At 45.1% G+C, this 26,697-nt stretch overlaps 1 protein-coding gene and 1 long non-coding RNA gene across 5 annotated transcripts in view; one reads left to right on the top strand and one right to left on the bottom strand.

The window, feature by feature from the left end:
- LOC135370633 (LIM/homeobox protein Lhx1-like) overlaps positions 1 to 26,697 on the top strand; it is a 121,697-nt gene that overhangs the window by 58,797 nt on the left and 36,203 nt on the right. For all 3 annotated transcript variants that reach the window (XM_064604418.1, XM_064604417.1, XM_064604419.1), the window contains exons 3-5: positions 21,411 to 21,533; positions 22,318 to 22,527; positions 24,029 to 24,297. In XM_064604418.1, coding sequence (XP_064460488.1) covers positions 21,411 to 21,533; positions 22,318 to 22,527; positions 24,029 to 24,297 — 602 coding nt within the window. The remainder of the gene's footprint in view (positions 1 to 21,410; positions 21,534 to 22,317; positions 22,528 to 24,028; positions 24,298 to 26,697) is intronic.
- LOC135370634 (uncharacterized) overlaps positions 8,231 to 26,697 on the bottom strand; it is a 61,967-nt gene continuing 43,500 nt past the window's right edge. For both annotated transcript variants that reach the window (XR_010415404.1, XR_010415405.1), the window contains 2 exons: positions 9,960 to 10,077; positions 8,231 to 8,318 (listed from right to left, as the gene is read on the bottom strand). This is a non-coding gene — a long non-coding RNA (uncharacterized LOC135370634). The remainder of the gene's footprint in view (positions 8,319 to 9,959; positions 10,078 to 26,697) is intronic.

Below are 26,697 nucleotides of genomic sequence, written 5' to 3'. Positions count from 1 at the left end.
TTTGTGACAGTTGACGTTGCTGCATAAGGGCCACCAAAAAGGTGTACGTTTCCCACTTTCCACAAATCACGGGAGAGGATGATGTCGTTGGCGACGATGGCTGGGCAAGAGCGTGCTATGCGGCGAAGTTATTTTTAGGAGTGAGCTATAAACGCAGGGCGTACGCTGTCTCGCGAGAATTATCATGACTGCATAAGTGTCACACACACACACACACAAAAAGGCGTACGCCTCCCATTTTGAACCAATCAGGGCCGATAACGGTGTCATTCAGGATGATGTTCGTCTAAATGGGCTCGTTTTGTGATGAAGCTCTGTTTCTCTCAGACGCTGTAGGGCACATGTCGGAACAGTTCCCTGTGAAGTCGTCCCAGGACGGGCTATTGCCCCCCCTCCCCCCCGCGAAACATGCCGCTACACGTGCTGGTAGATCGCTCGGCAATAGAGGGGCAGGAATCCAGAGATTCCCTCCCACGGAAACAAGTTAGATTAGATTAGACTAGGTTAGAATTAGAGAAGAAAAATATGAAGACGGTGGCTCCTACAAAACACAGGAGCCTGCTACAAAAAAAAACAAAAAAAAACGAACTGGACTGTTGCCTATAGAGTAGTTGTAGCGGGCCTCAAAATAAAGCCTTGGTGCCCGTGGATTGGAACAACAACTTTATTTTTAAGATGAGAGGAATGGGGAGTTTCATCGTCAGGGGCGATGCTCTACCCCATCGCTGGTGGTGATGTGGGGAATGAAATAATGAGCCCCTTCACAATAAGCATCGAAGTCCTATGGTGTCCAAAAAATGTCAAAAGAGCTTCGAGGACAGAGCGTTGGTGGGCTCGATTTGGCCAGGTGCCAAGGAATTTTGATAGAGAGAGGGGGCGATAGTCCAGCTGATTAAGAGACCCGGAGAGTGCGGTAAGGTTGGTAGTGTAGGCAATGAAGAAGAATGTGCTCCAGATCTTCTAGTTGCTCTATTGGTGTTACGAAACTGGCCGCAAGAAATGCATCGGCACAAGCCGTGCACCAAATTTTGTTATAATTCTACGCTCACCGCGGCACCTTAATGTCCCTTTAAATGTAATAAAGATACGTTATAAAGTTCCCCTCCAGCACCCGAGATGCTGTTCTTAGCTGGAACACAACTACACCTTCAACTACTAGATCTACCAGCAGACATGTAGAAGACACACCACAAAAAAAGTACTTAAAATATAGTAAAGATAGTTAGAAATGAAAGTATTTAGAATAGAGTAGAAAATACTATGAACAGTATTTAAGATACTTATAAGACACTCAAAAAATAAACATCCACAAAAGTGTCAAAATATGCCCGCAAATTAGACATACGCTTTATTTGCACGCAGTATAGTAGCTGCATTTCGAAGTGCTCTTCCGATAACCGTCCTCTCTTCCTTCGCAAAACGTTTCTTGAGAGCCCAGTTTAATTTCAAAACACACGTGGTGTTTCGAGTCAAATGATAACAGCGTGAACTTCCTTTGAAACGGCCTGGAAAAGTCAACTGTTGTCAGGTGCGGAAAAGAGAGAGAGAGAGAGAAAGAGAAAAGAATGCCCATCTGAATATTCGACAAAAAGGAAAGAGTAATAGACCTCTCCCTGTTTGTAAACAAATGACGTCATAGTGTTTGACAGCGCCACCAATTTGGTAGAGTTGAACTACGCTCCAAGTTAGCGGCGAATTAACAAGGTCGCGCCCGGAAGCCACGATCTTGAGGGGATTACGGTGGTCCCTGAGAGGGACGCGACCTTCGGTCCTACTTTTCTTTCAATAGGAGGCAGCGGACAAGTGCCCATTCGTGGAACCCAGCCCTCCCATTCCGATTTGTTTCGGTTTCAGTCTGTCTACGAACGTCAAGATGACGTTCCTCGAGGAGAGGTTTATTAGAGTACTATGTACTAAATAATGGAAAAAAAAGTACTATTTTAATTACAGTACAAATACTTTTCACGAAGCGCACTCAGTAGGATACTAAGATACCATCAAAAGCATTTAAGATACAGTATTTGGAGTACGGTGCTCAAGATATCTCCAAGTCTGTCTGCCAGTAGAAGCAGGCTGCATTAATTTTGCCTGACACGTTGAGTACTTCCCGCGTTCGCTGAACATACGTCTTCCTACAGGAATCCTCACGCACCGGCGACAGGTGGCGTACCGTCAAAGAGTGTATAGTATATATATATACGGCTGACACGCAGACGACGACGTCTTTGTCTTTCTCTGACGCCGCCAAGGGGAAAACAAGGAAGCCACCGCCGCGGCGAAGATAAGCCTGGCGAGTGTGCACTCTTGGGAGGCTGCGAGCTTCGTGACAGCCCCAGGGGAACCCTTGTCACGTTGTCGGCCGACAAACTGCTCTTGTTCCCTCGTATGCCCTCCGCCATTTTGGACTCCTCGTGCGTGTGCACACCGCCCGGATGAAGAATTCTCGATCAGCTGATCCGAAAGCAGTTATATATATATATATATATATATATATAAGTGAAATAATAAGACTTGGACTACAGATTACAGGAACGTTAACAAAAACTAATTTATTTAATGGTCTTCGTCAGGACAAAAGTCTTTTGTCCTGACGAAGACAGTGCCACTGTCGAAACGTCGACCATTCTTTTTTAGTCTATGTGTTAAATTGCTCATTGAATAAAAGTTTTTGTTAACGTTCCTGTAATCTGTAGTCCAAGTCTTATTATTTCACTTTTATTCAACTTCGTAGCCGTCTGATATATTAACCTATTTGTCCTATATATATACTAATTGAACGATGCGACAGCACGTGCAGCCATAGAAGCCATTTTAATCTGTAAGTTTGAATTTCAAACACGTCTAGCATCATTTACTTATTTTTTTAATGGCTTTTGCCCCTTCTTTATATATATATATATATATATATATATATAACAGGAGAACGGTTTCTTCATGAAAGTTCTCTCCGTGAGGTGGCACGCTAGGCTGCCCTTTTAATGCAGGTTTTTATTCGGACTCTGCGGATTTTCTTGTCGTCGCAATTTGGGAGTTTCGCCACGTCATTCACTACGAAACTCGCAACGTTTTTCTTATTTTTATTTTTGAGTGATTTTTTTTAGCTTTCTTATTTCATATGCTTGAGAAATCACCGCTAAACGTTATTTTATTTATTTTTATTTTATTCCTGTTTTCCTGGTGCCCATGAATGGCCACAGGGCCTCCCTAATGGTGCGCCATATAAACAATAAACACAAATAAATTAATTAGAACACCATCATTACGTAAAATAAAACAAAATCATAAAAACTGCGACAAAAGACAAACTATATAGATTGCGAGGCATCAACTGGCTTAGCTTATGACCCATCATAAAGGAGGCATCCAAGTTGGCGTACGACGCCAAATAAGTCACCGCTGTACAGATCAAAAACCCCGGAATGAGAGTTATATACAATCTGAATCTATATAGGGAGAACGTGAGATTATGCGGGCCTCTTGTGACTATCGAGACACGCGTTGTGTAAATGTTACAATTTTTAAACGCCCACGAAACTTTCCATATCTCTGTTCTTTTTTTTTTTTTTTTTTTTCATATTTTTCGTCGCCCTCCCTTCGAGGCGATTCTGTGGAAGACACTGCGGCGCTGCAGTGTCAATGAGCGACTTCTCAACTGAATTGATACATTTAGAAATAAATTGGCGCAAATTTAAAAGGTTCCTTAATCTATCAACCCTATACTAAGGTGACAGGAAAATTATGCATGTAATCGGACTCAACTGGACCGGACCGGTTGAAAAATCGCAGAAATGGTGCCTATATTCGATTCCGGGTTACTTCCCATCCTGTATGTGCGACCGGCCTCGATTTATTGATTGACTGATTTGTAAAACAAAACAAAAAATGGAGATGTTAGTCCCGAGCCACTCGGGACTCGATTTTTTGGTTGGTTGGTTGGTTTTAAGGAAAAAATAAAATGGAAACTCGATTTTTTCCTGACGCACTGTCGCATTTCTTTATCATCATTATATCACCATATACTGTCATTATTACGTCTCATCAAGTCGCAAGTTACACTATCTACTACGAAAGCTACGAATTTCGCTCAAGGTCGTGCAGAAGACAGGGGGGGGGGGGGGTTCGAACCCTATACCACCGGCTGTGTTGTCTCAGGTTTTCCCTGGGTTTTCCGAAGACTTGCCAGACGAATGACGGCACAGCTCCCCCTGAAGTCGGTCCAGGACGCATACTAACCCCCTTGTCCCCCACTCCTTCCTGCTGTCCTCTCTCCATCTGTCCTATTCTGTACGCCGCTCAAAGCCACTGTTGCCTCGCGGCGCTAACACAGAATAATTTCGCTCTCTCCTTCAATGCTAATAATCCGATTCGCACAAAGAGAGAGAGCGAAAAAAAACAACTTGATACTGTTCAGTGATCAGTACAATCAGTGATAGTACAAATGAGGTGCTCACTATCACATCTGCCTGTCTAGAAGAGAAGCAGGGTAAACAATCGTCCAGGGGGGAGAAAGCCTGCTTGACGTCGAACAACAGAAGGTGTATAGTAGGGGCTGTCTTTCACACCGAACGAGCGAGAGCTAGATCGTGGGAGACGATAATGTCTATCCGATGTCTCTTCCCGTCCAAATAAATGTGTCCCACTTGTCCCACGCACCTTGTTGTTATCTTGCTCCTTTCTTTCGTTATGCGATAACAGGAAGGCGCGTCCCCGCGAGCACGAAAACAGGAGGCGACGAGGAACAAAGATAAATATAGAGTGTCGAAGTAATAGAAGCCTTTAGAACGTATAAGGTATACGGCTATACCCAAGCGCTTTTGGGGACCCAAAGAAGTAAGCTGTTATCACTGTGCACGTTCAGAATCCAAACACTCTCTTGCGCAATGCGCAGTGACGACTCCTTATTTCTTTTCAGCCCCAATGCAGCTTGGGTACTCCATTCTTTGGGTACTGTCTAACTTTTTTTTTTTGCTTACTGTGTACAGGTTATGTCGCCTCAATTCTATCATTATTTTTTTTATTCCGTGTTTGCGCCGCGTAGCAACTGTGGCTACAAGCGGTGTACAGATGTGGACAGATGGAGAGAGGATAGCAGGAAGGAGGACAGGGGGGTTAGCATGCGTCCAGGACCAACTTCAGGGAGAACTGTGCAATTCTATCAATAATGGAGAGTTTTCAGAGAAGGGTATTGAAGACGCTTTGCGGCATCAATGAAATGAAATTCGGCGGAAATGAAATTCGGAAATGAAATGAAATGAATGACTGCATTTTCGAATGAGTGAAATGAAATTCCGAATGAATCAAATTAAATTCGTCGTCATCACTGCAGACGGCCATGGCATGCAGAACCCAATGCGTGCGTTGCGTTTTGGAGAACACGCTATTTTATCGAAACTTGCGTGGGTACCCAAAGTCGCCACAAAGTGAACTTGCGTCGCCCCTCACGATGCGAGCAATATGCCGCTATAGCCAGGCATGCAGATCGCTCGGAAATAGCACGCTACCACCACCACCTCACGATGCATGTGATTTTGCGAGAGAGTCGCGTAAACGACGTAAACACACATCGTTTATTGTAACATAAATTCAGCGACGATATTTGGGATGAAAGGGATTTGGATGAACAATACGTACGAAGGATGAAACGCGGATTTACAACCGAAGAGCAAGCAAGAAAAGGTGAAGGTACTTGACTCTCCGCTAATAATCCGAGATGGCACCTTCTAGAAAAAGTGAATCATTTTTGTTCATTTTTATTTTTATTTTATTGTTTCTTTTTTTTGGCGGGGGGACAAGGATTGTGCATTTCTCCTTTATTGCCTTCCACCCAACACTCTTAAAACGGAACTATTTTTGTGACACTTACGCAGTTACGTTAATTGTCACGAAAAGGCGTACGCACAACGCACTCCACAAAATCAGGAGCGATAAATGGCATCACTCTTGCGCAATCGTGCCCTTCAGCGCCTTACGTTGTGAGCTTGTGTTTTAAAAGTGTGCGGAACATGAACAACAAGAGCGTATATTTACAGCTCCGTACTCCTTCCATTGTGCAAGACCGCAAAAAAAAAAAAAAAAATCTCGACACTGAAGTCCTCCACAGTAACCCCGTATCGTTAAAAAAACAAACAAAAAAAACATTTAAAAAAATCACGATTACGCAAACATTCCTGCGTTGTGCCCGTTGTTCCGCGCCCGACAGACACCCCCGCTGTGCTGCCGTCCGTCACCTCGATTGTGCTCGGAGGAGAAGGTTTACGGAAACTACGTTGTCGCGTGGGGTCCATACCCAATGAGTTTGTGTCCGGGGAATTCGCGAATAAATGCGGCGGAACAATCGGAAGGTAGAGGCAATGTCCCATTCATCAGTGATCAGCACCCCCTCCCCCCCTCCTCCTCCTCGCAGGGTGGGGCACGCCATCTGCTGGTGCTGCGCCATCGAGTGGGGGGGACAGGCTGATGATGGTCTCTACGTACACTTCATTGACTCACCACGGGGAGCGCATTCTTTGGAAATGACTCTCTTCTGCATATTTGGACGATCCTGAACTTCGTTTCTGTCGTGTGCTTACACGGCTTGTGCTGATCCCGAGGGCTGTGGCCTTCGTGACAACACTCTTAAAAATGAACTTCACCGCGTAGCACGCTCCTAGCCAACCATTATCTCGAATGATATCGTTATCTGCCCTGATTTGTTGAAAACACGGGGCGTACGCCTTTTCTGTGACAATTTTGAACAGCATAAGTGTCACAGAAATGGCGTACGCCCCCTGTTTTCAACAAATCATGGTAGATAACGATATCATTCGAGATAATGGTTGGCTAGGAGCGTGCTATGAGGGGAAGTTCATTTTTAAGAGTGAAAGATGATTTAAAGGTATACGCTCTAAAAATATAACTTCACCGTATATAGCACGCTGTGCAGCAACCATTGCCACGAGGGAGAGGATTTTAATTTAAGAGAATTTAAGCGCGAATTTAAGAGGATTATCGCGTCTGATTCGAGGAGAGAGAGAGGCGTACGCCTTTTTGTGGCGATTACTCTATATCCAAATTGCCACAAAAAGGCGTACGCCCCTCTCTCTTCTCGTATCGGAAGCGATAACCCTATCATTCGCGGAAATGGTTGGCGCACAGCGTGCTATGCGGTGAAGCTCTGTTTTTAGGGTGTACACTCTCAAAAATTAACATCGCCACATAGCACGCTCCTAGCCAACCATCACCACCGTTTATTATGAGAGTTATGCAGAAATGTTAATTGTCACAAAAAGGCGTACACCCCGCGCTTTCCACAAATCAAGAGTGATAGAGGTAACACTCTGTATAATGGTTGGCCTTCAGCGTGCTATGTGGTGAAGCTTTGTTTTAAGAGTATAGACACGCAATCAATCAATCAAAATAAATGATGAGTTCCATAGCCTGAGCCCTCAGTATGCTTACGTCACAATTTTCGTCACAATTGCTCTCACAGTTTCTTTCTTTCCTAGATATTTTACTTTGAAAACTATACGAGCAACACTATGTGTCGAAGTTGCCATCAACGGAGCATTGCTCGTATGGCAAGCATGGCGGTAAAACTACGTTGCATGCGCATAACACTGGGCCTACAACGAAAAAAAAAAAAAAAATAGTCGGCTACGTAGCCATCAGGAGTAGCAAATCATTCTCGGGAACATAGATCATTGTTGCCTGAAGAATTGGCGACTCATTTATCACCAGACGTCACTCTGCCCTTTTACCGCAATTTTGCTAGCAAATTACAAATATTTAGAATTCTCAGTCGCGTGTTGGGTTTATAAGAGGTGAACTGCCAACATAAGGTGCATGTCTGCTTATCATCGTTAGACATAATCTCCTTTTCTGCTGCGAGCGATATCGTCATCGTGACAGAAGTGTGATGTGTTGTGATGTGAATAAAGAAAAAAAAATGGGGATGTGACAGAAGTACACAGCCATATTGCGATATATTAATCAGAAAACAGGCAAACGCAAAGCAGTGCATATGATAAAATGAGTGTGCGATGAAGACAATATGTACCACACGTACGGCAGCATTTTCTTTTTTATTGCTGTGTGATAATATTTTTTGATGAACAAAGTAGAATAAGGTAAGCTGTTTAGAATATTTTATTAAGATAATTATATTAACACACAAGTAACTAGCTACCACTACAAAATAACTACAAGTAACTACAAAGTAAGGTAAGCTAGCTGGTGCATTGTGTAGCTGTAACTTTATTGGATGTGGCCTTGTCTCTTTCCGTAGTATACATACTTTTTGAAAACCGCGTTCCGGAGCAAAAGCAGCTTCAATTGTCTCACTAAAACGAAAGAACGGGCATACATAGCCACAAAATCACTGCAGTGCACCGAATCGCAATATAAAGAAATAATAAAATAATCTCTATATTTTCTATTTTTCAATCAATCAATCAATCAATCGACAATAAAGATGACAAAGTCTAAAATATGTAGATCACTGTCGGATGATGAATTGGGGATTATTTCCCTCAAGACCTTCTCCCCATCCACTTTGCATGCAAATTAAAAAAAAAAAAAAAATTGGAGTGTTCCGTCACGTACATATAACTTGTTACAGATTCGGTTCGTCAGCAGCAAACTTTTAAATTACTCCGTCAATACAAACCGCCTGCCTGTTGCTTCACGGTAAGGTTTGCAGCCGTTATTTCGGTTACCATTCCTTGCTCTTATTCGGCAACAAGGTCGGAGTAGCATAGTACGCTGACTCCTGTGCATACCCCCCGACGGCGTCTTATCAATGTAATGCCTCTCAACCGTGACGTTTTATAAGGAGTGCCACTTTCTTCTATTAGCGATGTTGGAAGAGCGTAAATAAGTCAATGCATCTGACAGGAACACTCCCAGGCTCATAAGCGTACACCTCGGCGGGTCAAGGCGGTGCCTGTCAAGCAGAAATCGGCATAGCAACGGCATAGCAACGACTTCAACCAGTAATGGTATACACTCTTGAAACAGAATTTCAACGCATAACATTACGCTCCGAGCCAAGCGTCATATCCCGAACAACATCTTCGAAAACGGGAGCCGTACGCCTTTTTGTGACACTTGTGCAGTCGCGAAAGTTGTCACAAAAAGGCGTACGGGCTTTTCACAAATCAAGAGTGATGAAGGTATCGTTCCATGCATGGTTGGCCTTCAGCGTGTTATGTGGTGAAGCTCTGTTTTAAAAGTTATATGGGTCATCAGAATATGGGTATGGGTTATCAGTTATGGAGTTATCACTAACTGGTTATCAGAACTACGGTGTTTATTTCCGAATGATGCTTGACCAGAGGTGCACTCTTAAAACTGAACTCATTCCATGCACATAACACGCTGATAAGGCCAACTATATCGCGCAGAATGATACCATATTGTCACTCCCGATTTGTGGAAAGTGTGGGGCGTACGCCCCTTTTGCGACAAATGAGAAATAACGTAACTGCATAAGTGTAAAAAAAAAGGCGTTCGCCTCCCGTTTTCAACAAATCGGGGAAAGAACGAAAGTTCTGTTTTGAGAGTGTGCGCTCTCCGAGTCAAGCTGATTTTGATTAAGTGGGTTCCTTAAACAGAATTCTATTTATTTTATATGTTTCTATATAAGGGGCGGCGCCACGTCCTGAATTCAGGAGGACCCCAGATCCAAACTGGCGCCCTCTTCCATCTCCCCCCCCCCCCCCACGCCACCACTAGTTCATGCCCGGGTTCCAAAAAGGCAAAGAAAAAAAGGAGTTTATGGCATGTTATTCGTATACGGCACCTGAGATAACACTTCGGCGCCACACCTCCACGGGAATTTCGCGCCCCCTCCACAAATTCGGGGGTCTATAACCCCTCTAATCCCCCCCCCCCCTTCCACCGCCCCTGTTTCTATAACCAACGCGGCCTTCCGAGCTTTTCATGCCCTTTGATAGCTATCTGTACAACAAGAGATGACAGACCTATAGGTAGTCCAAAAACGCAGTTGGCGTCCCCATCAGATGTATCAGAGTGTCCTGTCTATGACGTCACATTCCTTACACAGGATGTATTGTGGCATCACGCATGTCCTTGTCCTGTCTACAACAAAAAAACAACAGCATAAGAGTCGATAAGGACAGGTAGGAATGTTCCAGCTCCAGTAAAAACAAGCGCTTCAGACGTTTGTTTCTACGCGTGGATGTCCTGGTGACAAGCTCAGCAAAATGTCTCGTTTATTTGTTTGTTTGTTATGAGAAAGGAGAAGTTAGCAGAGACCGCGGTCTGGCTTGCCGACTAGTAGACATCTCCGGTCAAGCCTTGATAGATTGGATAATCTGTCTTTCTATAAATGTTAGATAACCTTGGATGCTGGCCAATAAAGCACCAAGTTCTTCAAGCTTCGTTAGATACACCGACCTATACATGGAGTGCTGTGGCGTGCGAGTTTCTTGGGTGCGGTTTCGGCTGACCTCCCATTCCCTCCAGTTCTGGCCTGCTTGTTGGGTCTGCGGAAGTCTTGTACTAGTTATAGATATTAGCACATGAAAGCTCTCTCTGTTTCTTTTTTTTTTTTTCGCCTTTTACGCAAAAAATATACAGAAATGGCAGAGAGAAAAGCAGGATCTAGCAACACTGGTCCCCTATTTAGTTTCATATATTTTTTCGCTTTTTGTTTGTTATTTATCTAGTTTTGGTGCATATTTTACGTATTTGCAGCGGTAGCTACAATTACGGTTTTCGGCAGTTATTTTTCCGGAACTTCGGGGAATGTTTACAGGCATCTATTCCGTTGCGAACGATCTTTTTTTCTTTCTTTTTTTTTTTCGCTGTTGTAATATTTAAACTAGAAAATAAATGCCCAAATTCGGGTGTGTATAGTCTTTTCTTTTTGCTTTCTGTCCTTTTAGAAAAAAAAAAAAAAAAGAAATCTCCCCAATGCTTTCCAGCGGTGCCACCAATGTATTTGAAATACAGTATATGGAACTTAAGGTCATGTATCCGAATTTTATTCGGAATAGGCCAAGCTTGCAAACAAGACATTCGGACTATGTTTCTCGACATTTTGCACACCACAGTTTCACCGGGTTAATTACACAAATGAGCAAACATGGCAAATCTGCGACTTGTATATAGGTTGTAGCCAAAGCCTGCACACATAACAATGTCGACGAGAACGAATTACTATTTCGAGACGAATTCCCAGCACCTCCGACGCAAGTATTACAAAGTATCGCATTTTTTTTTTTTAGTTCTATGTTAGCGCAGCGAAGCAACTGTGGCTATGAGAGGCGTACAGATGTGGACAGATGGAGAGAGGACAGCAGGAAGGAGTGGGGGACAGGGAGGCTAGTATGCGTCCTGGGCCGACTTCAGGGCGAACTGTGCCGACATTCGCCTGAAAAGTCTCCGGAAAACCCAGGGAAAGCCTCAGACAGCACAGCCGGTGGTAGGATTCGAACTCACTACCTCCTAGTCTCCAGAATGACCTTGGCTATACCACCAAAAAGTAGCGCATATGATTTCATCGTTTCATTGCGGTTTGGAACAGCTGCTTCGTCTCTCGGTATATAGAGCTCAAGTGCATATACTCTTGGCATGAGTGTGTTGCTGGAACATAGCGAAGAAAGAACAAGTTCAACCTTCAAACATCACACTCACCGACGGTTGTTTATGAACGCCAAGGCCGGATAGCTATGAAGGATACCGTGTTTCCGCGATTGTAACTCCCGTGCGCTGTAATAACAAGGAAAAGAAGACAGAACGTCCAGCGAAGAAAAGGGTGTAAGGCAGGCCACGAGGAAGGCCAGCGCTTCAGAAGAACACGAGACGTGCACGGTAAATAAGGAAACATTTGAGAGAGCTTTAAAATTGGGTACTCGGAGCGCGTGGAGGCCCCAAAGATATAAACGTTGTAATGACATTGAGTTATATGCATGAGGGAACGCTAGGGCACGCAAAATGGGCCGTTTTAGAATGTAGGGTACTGCGGTGCTTGGAGACACCAATGAAATAAACATTGTGATGATGTTAGGTTATGCATGAGGGAACGCCAAGGCACGCACGATAGGCAGTTTCAGAATAAGTACCCAAGCGGCTCGGGGTACAGGGTACGCTCTTGAAACAGAACTTCACCACACGCTCCTAGCCAACCATCATCCAGAGTGACATCGTTCTTTCCACTTTTTTTTGCTGAAAACAGGGGGCGTACGCCAATTTTGTGGCATTACGGGGTTCATAATTGCCACAAAAATGGCGTACGCCTCTCGTTTTCTGGCTAGGAGCGTGCTATGCGGTGCAGTTTTGTTTTTAGAGTGTACCCTACAAGCCAAACCGCTTGGGTACTGTATTCTGAAAGTGCCTATTGTGCGTGCCTTGTGTTCTATTATGTGCATAATCCGATGTGACTTGGGCCGACTTCACAGTGAACTGTGCCGACATTTGTCTGAAATCCTCTGAGGTAAGCTTAGGAAAAACACCCAGACAGCACAGCGGTTTAAAACAGAACTTCGTCGCATAGCATGCTCTTATCCTATACCATCATCCCAGTATGCTCGTTTGTGACACTTTTGTGACCGTTTTGTGACACTTATGCAGGCATTATAGTTGTCACAAAAAGGCGTACGCCTCACGCTCTCCACAAATCAGAAGTGCTAACGGTACCATTCTGCGCAATGACTGGCCTTGCATAGCGTATTATGTGGCGAAGCTCTGTTTGTAGAGAGCAGGAGCATGTCTTGCAGTGAAGGTGCTTTGACACGACATTTGTATATAGTTCTGATCGCAAATTCATTTATTTATGTAAGTCAATAAGTCGTAGTCAGTAATTCGGTAGTTAACTCATTTAAGACAAATAATCAGTAGCGCAAATCTCTAGTAGGTGTTCTTTACGCAGTTCAGGTCCCTGTCGATTACGCAACACCACTTTCCTTACTATAGCATCCCAAACACCGAAACTTGATCGTCCGGAAAGATCGATACCTATCGTCGGGGACATCTTGCAACCTCTCCCTTACAGCGCTACTATGTAGCAGAACCGCTTGTGCAGTGGCGGCCACAACAAACGACAAGGAAACGCAGAACAGCACAAGATGGCGATGTGTGTGGCCTAAAGAACGATAAAGGCCGTGATCATGATACCGACAACGGCCGCCATTTTTTTTTTTTTTTTTTCTCTCGCCATAACTGAGTCGTCGATGTACCTTACCGAGCCGTATAACCTTCAGGTACACGAACAACAGGGAAGGAGGTGGTGTGCTTACCATAACGTTAATGCGGGTTATCCGCGAAAAGGAAACAAAAAATATATATAAATAAAAGGAACACGCGTATACGCAGCCTCGCGACTTCCAGGTATCGCGGAACAGGGTGGAAAATAGTAATAAAATGCGGCAGGTCTATATTTTTGATGCGCGTTCTAGCTCTAATACGGGAGTAGGCGTGCGAACTTTTGCGCTTCTTCCAAGTGTCTTTTCGGACGGAGTTTCAAATTGTAGGATACATCTTACCTAGCGGCGTAAAAAATTACAGGAGCGCGCCTCCGGTCCTTCTTTTTTTTTTTAACTGTGCGGACACGGTTGCGACCTGACCACGACGGTATACGCCCACTCACGAGTTGCTCTTTTTCGTAAAGAGGGAAAATACTTTTTTGTTGCGCAGATATAGACATTTTAAAGAAATTGAGTGACTATTTCCCCGACAGCTTCCGAAGCAGATCGACTACGACTGCGCCCGTTATAACGTGAAGTGCCTATAGACATAGGTCCTGTCAGAGCGTATATTTAATCGCCTATCAAAATCACAGGGCCCTTATCGTGAGCAGCCTAAACCGGTAAGCATACCACGTTGTTTTTTGTTGTTGTTGTTTTGTTTGCGGACGCCACTTACTCGTGTGTAGCAACAAAAAAAAAAAAGTATGTGCAAGATCTTCTACACCCATTTTCTACACCCCCGTCTATATTACCCTCCTTGCTGTAAGACTTGGAATTGATATCCACATCGCCGTGAACGATATTCTCTTACATTTATCCGCCGCAGTTTATAGCGAAGCGTCTCAAAGCGTTTGACGTTGAGTGCTTGATATGTATGAACCACGACCTAATTACAACGACCACGTCGTAGGCACCCCTTCCCAGCGCCGCATTTAGAAGCTAGCGGTGGCGCTGCTCATCGGCCCGGCTATATTGCTTACTCAATTTCTGCAATACTTTGTACTTCTGCTTACCTTAGCATTTTTGCATAAGCGGTGGATGTCCCACGGGAGATGCTTCTTTCTAAAGTTGATTATCATCATCATTCTACGGGTTTTCACATTGGCGTTGTTGCTGTCGTCTGCTACGGTAGTCGTACGGTGGTGGTGGTGGTGGTGATAGGGCTTGCCGTTGTCGGCCTCACGTATGTGGGCAACGTCACGACTCACGCCCTGGGGGAATGTGCGTCCTGGGCCGACTTCTAAGGGAACTGTGCCGACATATGTCTGAAAGCGTCTGAGGAAAACCCAGGAAAAACGTCCGCTTCTGCGCGTTCAAAATTCAAATTTCCATTGTCCAATCATGATGTAGATGGCGCGGGCCGATGAGTGGCGCCCCTAGCGGATCCACCGGACAAGTTCCTCATAGGGGTTGCCGATTATGACATGGTCGTTATAATCTAATAGGTCGTGGTATGAACGGACATCGAACAGTTTGCGTCTCTTTCTTCTTCTTCTTTTCTTTTTCTTTCTTTCTTTCCTTTTTCCTTTCTTTTGCAACGTAGGATAACGCCGTCTAATAAAGATCGTCCAATAACCCGTGTTCTGGGCTCCGCAGCAGGACAGTCGAGTACAACGGAGCCGTATAAACGTCTACTACACGCTTTTTGAGCCATAAACGCGACGCTTTTACGTCCCGAAGTGATTACAATTCACGCAAGCGTACGTTTTTCCTACTCTGCCGAAGAACAATCTCGCATTCTAAACGTCCCTCTCAATGGCGGCGGACGCGGTTCATCTGTCATGCTGTTCAGCAGCATTCAACCTCTGCACCACATACACGATACTAAAACCAAAAGAAGAAGAAGAAGAAAAAAGAACGCAACATCTCTCGCCAACCAGGCACAGCACAAGACAAATCAACCAAGAAGAGAAATGAAACGGGTGCAGTAAAATAACAAAGGCAGATAGAGAGAGTACAAAACTACCATGCATTCATAAATCTTGCGGGTGACCTTTGACAGAAAAAAAAGAAGAAGAAGAAGTAGAAAGCGTGACTTCGCTCGCCGCATGACCGGAAGACAGTGGAAAGGAAAAGTGGAAAGAAGGGAGGAGACGCGTAGAAGGTAACAAAGAAGAAAGTCACGTGACGACCTCAGTGCGAAGGCACCAGGAGAACGAGTTACGCAAGGAAGGACTTCGAGGCAAGTTTCAACGAAGGGAAACACTTCGCTGTTTCTCGACGCTTTGAAGCCCGTTCCTGCTTCGTATATAGTTGGCGCGTGAATGTATAGATCAGAGTTCGAGGTAACTCGCTGCTGTAACTAGGTCCCCCCCCCTTTTTTTTTTACTTTTTTTTTTACTTTTTAAACACTACACTGACTGGGAGGTGACACAGGGTTCGAATCCTGTTGCCGGCTGCGCTGTCCGAGGTTTTCCCTGGGTTTTCCGAAGACTTTCCAGGCGAATGTCGGCACAGTTCCCCCTCAAGTCGACCCAGGACGCATACTAACCCCCCTGTCCCCCACTACTTCCTGCTGTCCTCTCTCCATGTGTTCACGTCTGTACGGCGCTCATAGCCAGAGTTGCTTCGGGGTGCTAGCGCAGAACTTAAAAAATACAGTTAGTTAGTTAGTAAATTAGTAGAATAAAGTAAACATTGGAGCTTTCAGCAACCCATCATGGGTGTAACCTGCTCCATTGCAAGAGCTGTATAGCAATTACACACTATATATATATATATATTATTACATATATATTATATTACATATACATACATACATATCAATATTACATTATACTAGGGAACAACACTTCTGATAGATCAATCTTGATAGCCTCGATTGCTACAGTGTTTATAGCACTTCAAATGCGGGGTAGAGGGCTCGATTATTTCGCAAACATGTTCACGCAACAGCTGTAAACGTAGAAGCGAAGCTGGTGTGATGTTTACGTGTTGTACCGGCACGTTCTATAATGACACCCTCCGTGGGTGCAGATGGCATCGCGGCAAAGCGAGCACTCCGCGAAAGTAACACACGCCGTATATAGTTCCGTGTTGTCAAGTGAGATAACAGCTGTCCTTCTGCGAACCTCTCTGCCTGGATGCTGCACTCTGTACTGATTTCAATGAAATCGTGCTTTTCAATGCCGTCAATGAAGTTGTGCTTCTCGGCACAACGCAAGGACAAACTACTGGCACGAAACGCAGCAACAGCAACAATGGAGCAGCTAAATATAAAGCTAAATTAGAGAGAGAGAGAGAAAGAGTTGCAAATTGAATTGAACCTGTGTACGCAATAAGGGGCTAAGTCGAAAAATCCCAAACAAAGAAAAGGGACCTGATCTGATTGTCCGTCCCATTGACATGCATGCATTTTCCGTTTCTTATCCTCCTGAAGCGGGCCAATAAATTGCAATACAGTCCTAATTTTTTTTTTTTTTTTTTGCAGGTACATACTGGTATGTACATGTCGCAGCAAAAAAATGTAAAAGTGTGTGTGTGGGGGGGGGGATATGTTTAATGCGAAGTAGAAGAGAACAAGAGAAGGGAAAGGTTAGCCGCGGTGTAGGCTTACTATTCCCAAAAAGCTATCGAGCAAAAGTAAAAAGTGGGATAAGTCGACTTATCCCCTTATTGCATACAGAGGTATTGCAAGTGGTGGTGCAGTTACTGTCCATTTTTTTTCGACTTCATGTTACTGTGGGGGGAGGAGATCGTGCCTCTTGGGCCGACTTCACAGGGACCTGTGCCAGCATAGACGGTGCATGGATTCGAACCAAGGTCACCTCCGGCTTCTCTAAATCAACCGCATCCGGCACTGTAGTCTGGAAACGAAGAAAAATATGGGAATAGTGGTTTTTTTTCCTGCACGTTTTCTTTTATTTCTGTCTCTGATTCTTTTTTTTATTCCTCTTTTTTTTTTTGCACCCGTGCAGTGCCCACCTGACTTCGACAGTATAGGATACTTTTCTCTACCCCCTCCCCCCTTTCTTTTTGCCCTCTTTCCTCTTTTTGCATGTATAGCGATGCAGCACGGAAAAATCGTTCCCTGAGGGGCCCTGGAGCCTTCATGAATGAAACATGGCCGGCCGTTCACACCCCTCTCAAAGCGCCAGTATAGAGGCAAAAAAAAAAGAAAGAGAGAAAAAAAAGAGAGAGAGAGAGAGGCAAAGATGGAGATTAAAAGCGGCTTTTGATGGAGGCGTCAAGCGCAAGAGAGCTATAGCTACCTGTGCTTCGCCTTTAGTATATGTACAGCATCTTCTTGCAGCGCCCCACCCGTCATGAGGGAAGGATATATGGTTGATGATGATTGGCCAGGGTTACTGTCTCTCTCTCTCTCTCCTTTTGGTCTCTGTCTTCCTCTTCGTCTTCTTCTGTTTTTTTTTTCTTCTTCTTTTTCTGGTTTGTGAACCCACAGTGCTGCAGCCACGTCCCAGTATAGAAGGGCAATGTGCGTACTTGGCAATGCCGGAAACTGACAAAAAAAAAAGAAAAAAAGAAAGGAAACTTTTCTCGTGTCCCTTGTCTTTAGTATGTTTTATATCATTTCGGATTGATCATTACACGAAGTATTTTTCGTATTCGTCTTTAGGTTATCGTAAGTATCGTCTTTAGGTTATCGTAAGTAAAATTACTATCTTATCATTTATCTTGTTTGCTTGTTTGTTTTTCGTCTGTTTTTTTTTTCTTTTTTCGCGTGATTACATTCCATCAGGAAATAAGCGAACGAGTCGATTACGTGGAAGAATCGGGCCCCTTCATTATACTATTATATTACCATTCGTACTCTCCCGATTTATCGAACAATAGGAGGCATACGACTTTTTATGATACTTTCACTTTATCGTACCTGTCGCAAAAAGCGTACTTCCGCAGTTCGAAAATGGTACGCGTACGCCTTTTTTATGGCAATTTCAATATGTTTACGTTCATTGCCACAAGGCGGTGCTGCTGGTCGTTGATGTTGCAGCTCGCCTTATCTACTGTCACAAAAAGGCGTACGCCCCATTTTTCGCCTCAAACCACATGTATGATATCTGTATCATTTTTTACTCGGTGTTAGCGCCGCGAAGCATCTGCGGCTATGAGCGATGTACAGACATGGATAGATGGAGAGCGGACAGCAGAAAGGAGTGAGAGAGAGAGGGAGTGGTTAGTATGCGTTTTGGGCCGACTTCTGGAGGAACTGCGCCGACATTCGCAGAAAAGTCAGCCGCAGAAAACCTAGGAAAAAACCTGAGACAACACAGCCGGTGGTATACACTCTTAAAAATGAACTTCACCACATAGCACGCTCCTAGCCAACCAGCATCCCGGGTGATATCGTTCCCTTCCTTGATTTGTTGAAAACGGGAGGCGTACGCCTTTTTGTGACACTTATGCAGAAATGTTAATTGTCACAAAAAGGCGTACGCCTCCCGTTTTCCACAAATCATGTGAGAGAACGATGTCACTCGGGATGATGGTTGGCTTGGGGCGTGCTATGTGGTGAAGTTCATTTTTAAGAGTGTAGGATTCGAACCAACCACCTCACGGTCTTTAGCACGACCTTGGTGGAACCACACAAGGGCTGTGCGGTAGATTTCTGTTTTTATAGAAGCGTACACCGGAGCCACCGCAAGTACACACTTCAAAGCCTTCCCTTAGCAGTCACTCTGCCGATGCCGGTCGTATTCTTGAACGACAACGCGTGCTTCGGGTCGTGACACCAGAAGTCTCTTCCTTTAATCTTCAGTTATAAATTTGTTAGTATTTACGACGAGCACGCGCGACGTAGCACAGACGCACCTGCGGATGTCGAACGCGTCAAGTGTGAAAAAGGGGTTTCTCGTAACATGCATGCTTGCCAACGAGCTCCCACTTTTTTGTCGACCGTTTCTCATTGCCGTCAATTCCTTGCGTAACTCTGGTACTACAGCGAGACAGGTAGAGAAAGAAATAGCTGAAACATCTGTGTTGTCGGTCGCACGCCCGCGCGCGAGATATGGTACACGGCGAATTGCGCCTTCGTATACGCGCGGGGTTTAGCTCCCGTACATTAAAAGGTACGCGCAGCTGCCGGTAGTGAAACGCGCGCGCGCGCGCGCGGTTCCTGTTTCGAGAACTCTCTATACACGGTGGTTTTCGCACGTGTCATCCGGCTCGTGAAGACGGATTTACGAGAAATGACGTTCAGAGCGCTTCGTTCCGTCTCATGATCCTGTTTACGTCCTTGTCCCGTCTGATCGTGTGCCTTTTAAAGGGGCACTTAAAGTGCCAACATTTTCTTTTAGTGGAATGAAAGTTGCCGTTACCTCGAAAGCAATACAAAAGGAACGGAATTTATACGTCACGTCGCTCACGGTTTATGCGCAACCGAAGCAGTAGTTTTTCACCTTTTCTCTTCCCTTCCTTCTCTTCTCCTCAAAAGGCGCGAAGATGCGGACCGTACTCCCATTGGTTACGACCTCCCACGATGATTGGGCAAACCATTTTGAGGAGACCAATAGGAGGCCGCTCCGCGTTGCCACGCTTCTTGAGAAGTCGAGGGAGAGGGAAAGCGGACGACGTAATGATTCCCGTTCCTTTTATATGGGTGTCAAGGTAACGTTGGTGTCACCATGTATTCACACGAGCGACATTCCCCAGAAGATGCGAAAAACGTCATAGCCTTCTGTGGTCACGTGATCGCGAGCGCTCAACGTCAATGTCTTCACGTACGCTGCTAACCGTGGGGAATATCCTGCGATACAGCCACAAGCAGCAGACGAGCTGCGTAGCAGACGACAGGAAAAGACGCTGACGGTGTCGTCTGCTAAGTACGCCCAGTACGCCACTCCCGATATTCCCGCACCGCGTGAATGCTCAAACATAGCCCGGGACCAAACTTCGGCTCCGTGAGCAGTGTTTTCGCTTTTCCTTCCACTAGAATATTCCGTGAGGAAGGTCAAGGTAACATTCTCAAGGTCTTTCGTACGTACCGAGACGGAGAATTATTGCACTTTAATGCCCTTTTAATTACGACGGCAAATGTTGCTGAGAGAGCTATATACCGTGATAAACACTCTGCGGCGGACACAACTCCGTAAGAGCGTATACAGCAACTTGATGATGATGATGATGATGATGATGATGATTGGGGCGTTTCATCGCCACCGCCGACGCCCTACGCCATTGCTCACTATATTGCCGCGCTGCACTATACAATGACACTGCGCAAAACGCTACTTCCAACAGTCGGGCAAGAAACAAGAAGCGTATACCTCCTCGTGTTCCCCCCTCCAGGCAATAAAAATGGCTGCCCGCTATCTTGGCAAACGGGGTAAAAGCACTCGGCTTCCGGACCAGACCCCATAAGTCAAGTCTTCCATTCTCTCTTTCTAAAACGTCCTTTTTTTTTTATATACATACAGTATTACCGTTATCGCGTTTTATGTTTCAGCCTTTGTGTGTGTGTGTATGTGTGTGGAGTGTTGTGTGTTATAGGACATACTGGCATCTATACGTGTCTGTACACACGATGCCCCCTCGACTTTTTATTTCCCGCTTCTGTTCCACTTCCAGACCGTTTTTCCGGGTAAATAGTTAAAAGTGTGTTGTAAAACGATTCCGGCGAAGAATATGCGAGAGAATCGCGATAAGAAACTGGTGAGCAGCAGTGTGGATGCACATTGAATTATACGTACGGCATGGGGTTATCGCGATGAACTTGGCATTGTGGGGGAGGTTCATCCTTTCTTTATGTTTGCGTAGGGGCTGCACTTCGAGAATGGGTTTTAAAATAAAGTTGATGCGATATATATATTCGTATACAACAAAGGAGTCTTTTTACGAGTTTCGTTGTGTATATAGTTGAACTGACAATTCTGTAGGTATTTGTTATTCATGGGGAACAGGATGGAAGCTGGTATTTATTGTGCCACACTCTTAAAAATGAACTTCACCGCATAGCACGCTCCTAGCCAACCATACTCTCAAATGATATCGTTATCTGCCCTGATTTGTTGAAAACGGGAGGCGTACGCCTTTTTGTGACACTTATGCTGTTCATATTTGTCACAAAAAAGGCTTACGCCTCCCGTTTTCAACAAATCGGGTCAGATAACGATATCATTCGAGGTGGTGGTTGGCTAGGAGCGTGCTATGAGGTGAAGTTCATTTTTAAGAGTGCAGGAGCAGTTGAGTTAAAAGTTAATGTGTAGCCTTAACAAATTAGTACTTAAAATGTGGCACCGGCACTGAAATATTATCTTTCCACAGGCGGCTACCAGATGTACTGCGGCGTAGGTGGTCCACTGGACAAATCGGACAAGTGTCTCAAGTCCCCGTTCAGCCCCTGGGGTCCTCCCATTAGGCCATGCCATATCCCGGCCCCCTACGCAAGTGCGTATCCCTTACTTGAACATGCGTAATACAATGGTGTTTAATACCTCTGTCAGACGGACACATATACGGCCTTTAAAGTTACGGCATTAAGGAATGGCCGTAAGTTACATACGGCCCTAAGCTCTGGGGAGCTGCCAGACGGTATCCGTGAAGGCATTTTGTCGATGATGTCCACGTCGATAAACAAGTCTGTGAACGTTGAATGTAATGTAGCGAAATGACGCTTTTTCTTACTGAAAGTACACGAAAACAACGTTTTGTTGGTATTTTCAAAATACAACAGCAAACTAAGTGTTTTGGATATTATTTTGAGTGGCGTCTGACTTTTTTGATGCAGACGACACGGTGCGATGCCGCGTGCAGTGGTTCGAGGGTGTAACTACAAACGTAGCCCTTGTACACATGGGATAAAAAGCGACGTAAAGTGCAAAAACGCCAGAAAAACACGAAAAAAAAAAAGGATGACAATATTAAGTCGGGTAAGAACATTTTACTTCGAATTGAATTAAATGTGCTAAATCCTGTTTATGGTGTGCTTGGTATCGAGGCTTGGGCAGTTTCGATGGAATGCCGTAGACTGTCTTGTGGGGACGTCGTTGCCCTTCTACCTCAGTTTTGTCGCAAAGGCCTTATTGCTGACCGTCTGGCAAGAAGCTAATGACAGTATGCATTTACGGCCGTGACCGTTAAGGCCGTATGTGTGCCCGTCTGACAGGGGTATTACATGAGCCAGCCTAATGCGAAAGACATATTGATGGACCGTCTTTGTCGTCCTCCTTAGTGCTGGGATCGGCTTCTCCGGGCTGTGAGACGGCATTAGACCTCGACGAGACGAACGACAGCAGCACGGGTGGTGGTGGCCCTCCTGTGCCTTCGGGGCCTCCAGACTCCGACCTCCTGCTCAGAGACCACGAACGGGACTCCAGCTCAGAACGGGACCTCTCCCTCGCCTCCGCCGCCGTCTCTCCCCAGGCACCGCCTGCGTCACTAGGTATACATGTCTTCGCCAGGCTGTCCTATGTGGCCCATGTACCATACCATCGTATATGTGTCATAGCGCCGTGTCGCGTTATAACCCCGACAACATCATCTTTTAGTCATCTTTTTTTTTGTCATCTTTGTCTTTAATCTACCTCATCCTTCTTTCATCATTTGTTAGTTTTTCGTTATTTCCTAATTCTTTTTCTTTTTCTTTATTTCTTATTTCTTAACTTTCTTTCTTTATTTATTTCTTATTCCTTCCTACTTCTTTCTTTCTTTAATTCTTATCTTTTTATTTATTTATTATTATTTCTTATTTCTGGAATAGCAAGCCGACGTCCCGTTTGGCTGACCTTTCCCCGGTTTTTCTCCTTTTCGTCTAATAAATATATCCCCCCCCCCCCCCGACAACATCGAATATCCTCTGGATGTACGAATAATGTCCTAACGGATTCGTACGTCCGATGGATGTTCTGAGGATATCCATCGGACGTACCGATTCCGGTTAGGACATTATTCGTACATCTAGAGGATATTCGGTGTCGTTGGGGAAGTGTGCCCTCACGAGCAATAGATCGCCTATATAGGGGCTAGGACACACACTGGGTGTGAAAATGTGGTAACTTCTATAGTTACCACCCAAGTTAACATAGCGTCTGATAATGGATGCAAAAGGGTGGTAACCTTGCCTGTTACCGCGCCTCTCTGCAGTTGCAGTACAAAATGTGTGTGTAAGAGCCGTTATTACAGCCACAGAAGCAATGCACTTTCAGGGAGTGTTGCTTTACCAGCATTGACAGTGCGATGGACATTGAGCACATTGTGTGCAACGAAGATAACTGCAGCTAAAATTTGTTTTGGGATTTTCCGCTAATCTGTTGTGCCGACTGCAACCCGGTAGCAGGTAGAACTTTGCAATCCTTTCGGGCACAACATATGCGACAACTACTACCTCCTAAAAGATGTAACTGCTCCACTTCTCTAATTTTTTTTTTTCTAAGAGCGCATTCTATACCTCAATATGTCTCGTACGGATCTTGGACGTGTGGTGATATGGCAGCTATGACCACGCCCGTTGCAGACAGGCTCACGCCTGGTCTTGTTGAGCGCTGGGCAATGGCATTTGCTGCTCTGCGCGTGGAATATATTGGTATATATTGGTATAATATATCGATACAATTCAATAAATATGCGTGCATAACACTCTAAAAACTGAACTTCACCGCATAGCACGCTCTGCGCCAACCATTGCCACGAATGATAGGGTTATCGCTTCTGATTCGAGGAGAGAGGGAGGCGGACGCCTTTTTGTGTCAGTTTGGATATATGATAATTGACACAAAAAGGCGTACGCCTCTCTCTCTCTCTCTCCTCGAATCAGAAGCGATAACCCAATCATTCGTGGCAATGGTTGGCGCAGAGCGTGCTATGCGGTGAAGTTCAGTTTTTAGAGTGAAGCGCAGAAATCTTGTGATGTGAGAGTGACCGTCGTTACCTTTGTTCGATGACAGGGCCATCGCCGCCATCAGCGAAAGGTGTTCCCCCAACGAGGCCGGATTCCGGCGGCGGGGGTTCCGGTCCGGATTCCGGGGGCGGCGGGGGTGTGGGTGGGGGTGGCGACGAGGCTCAGGGCGGCACGAAACGCCGGGGACCCCGCACCACCATCAAGGCGAAGCAGCTGGAGACGCTCAAGGCGGCCTTCGCGGCCACGCCCAAGCCCACCCGACACATCAGGGAGCAGCTGGCGCAGGAGACAGGGCTCAATATGAGGGTCATACAGGTAATACTTTATTCTCTTATCCGTCAAGAGTCCGTCATGTGGCTCAATATCGTATATCACTTTTTTAAAATGAACTGCACCGCAGAGCACGCTTCTAGCCAACACTCTTAAAAATGAACTTCACCGCATAGCACGCTCCTAGCCAATCATCATCCAGAATGATATGGTTATCTGCCCTGATTTGTTGAAAACAGGAGGCGTACGCCATTTTTGTGACACTTATGCTGTTCATAATTGTCACAAAAAAGGCGTACGCCTCCCGTTTTCAACAAATCAGTGCGGATAACGATATCATTCGAGATAATGGTTGGCTAGGAGCGTGCTATGCGGTGAAGTTCATTTTTAAGAGTGAACTATCATCTCGAATGATATCGTTATCTGCCCCGATTTGTTGCAAACGGGAGGCGTGCGCCTTTTTTTCTGACACTTATGCTGTTCATAATTATCACAAAAAAGCGTACGCCCCCCCCCCCCCCCGTTTTCATCAAATGAAGGGAAAGAACGTTGTCATTCGGGATGACGGTTGGCTATATATAGGAGCGTGCCATGCGGTGAAGCTCCGTTTTTAGAGCGTACCCAAGCAGCAATATTGGACCAATACTGGCAATGTCGGTCGAATATTGGACAACGATTGGACCGATATTGGGCCAGTATTGCCAATATCGGGCCAATATTAGGCCAAGATGTATGTGCTGCTTGGGTATTGGCCCGTCAAACTTCACACATGTCCTGGGCATGACGCATATTTGTCCGGTACTGCCAATATCGGGCCAATATTAGACCAAGATGTTGAGCTGCTTGGGTATTGGCCCGTCAAACTTTATACATGTCCTGGGCATGACGCATATTTGACCGGTATTGCCAATATCGGGCCAATATTAGGCCAAGATGTATGTGCTGCTTGGGTATTGGCCCGTCAAACTTCATAGATGCCCTGGGCACGACGCATATTTGTCCGGCCATTCATATCATTCGGCTTTTGTGAACACCACGTCGCTTTACGTAACACCCACAGTGTCTTTTACATTCCGTCGCGTGTCATAATACGCCGATACAAAAGGTGGGCTTTTAGCGTTCTTTTTCTTTCTTTCCTCACTCGCAGAACACGTTTTTCTGAAACGCACGCGCGTTACCAGCAGCCACACACAGCTCGCTCGTTGTGAGTCAGGTGAGCACAGAGGGAGAAACGGCTGCGAACACGGTCTGCTTTCGAGAAGAGAACCCGCACATGGGCCGACGCTTCGGCAAACGCGCAAACAACACGCGGATGTGCAAGTTAAAAAATGATCGTGTACACGAACGGCAGACGGGATTCGGGAACTCCCCCTTACATGCGAACAACGATTCTTTTTTTTTTTTTTTTCTGCTCTCTGTACAAACCTAGACCTGGGGAGGAGTTGACCCCACGGTCGGTGATAGTCCCTCAACTGGTACCTCCCCTCCTGAAAACTTCGTGTTTCTTTTTTTTTTTTTTTTTATCCCACTTTCGACTTATACACCGTGTTCTGTTCTTTCTCTCTTTCTTTCTTTCTTTTTTTGTATGGCTTGCGTTGCCTTGCTTTGTGCAGCGTTCGCTGGTGGTGGGAGGACAAAGAGAGCCGTGTTATTGTTTCTGTATTTCTTTCTTTTTTTTTCTTTTTTTATTCGGAGTGTGGTTCGTATAGGGTCTGTTGGTTTTCATTTTCTGTTTCGTCTTCCACTTCGGGAATTATTGTTCTTATAGCGCGAAGGTATATGTGTCGTGTTTCGTGATGAAGAGTATAAGGTATTTCGTCCGAATTACGTGGTTCCGTTCTTCTTCTATGAGTACTATATGTACACTCAGATTTTTATTCTCCCAAAAATGCACTAGAAGGGCTATGAGTATCACAACAATGGGTGGCAGACTCCGACACGCCATCTTCACATTCTTTTCCTTGTGCCTGTCGACTGTGCGCTGTTCGAACTCATTACAGTAAACGACTGGAACCCATCATGCCCCTTATTATAGCTACAAGGTTGACTCTTTTTTTTAATATAAGAATTATTTTTATTAGTAATATGATTATTATTATTATAAACCATAAGTTGGGGGTCGACATATATGCACCTACCGACGATTATATGCACTTCTATCTAGTTAAGGGTCTCCCGCGAGGATGGAAACCTGCATGTGTATACAGCACTCTCGACTTTCATGTGCGTGCCTCCATTTATTCGGCGCTACAAAGAATCCCAAACATACTTAACAGAACCAGGAACGATATGACGCTACACTCTTAAAAACGAACTTCACCTCATAGCACGCTCCTAGCCAACCACTATCTCGAATGATATCATTATCTGCCCTGATTTGTTAAAAACGGGAGGCGTACGCCTTTTTGTGACACTTATGCGGTTCATAATTGTCACAAAAAAGGC

This window comes from Ornithodoros turicata, chromosome 10, assembly GCF_037126465.1.
Source record: "Ornithodoros turicata isolate Travis chromosome 10, ASM3712646v1, whole genome shotgun sequence".
Lineage (NCBI taxonomy): Eukaryota > Metazoa > Arthropoda > Arachnida > Ixodida > Argasidae > Ornithodoros > Ornithodoros turicata.
This window is presented reverse-complemented; position numbering and strand designations above follow the sequence as displayed.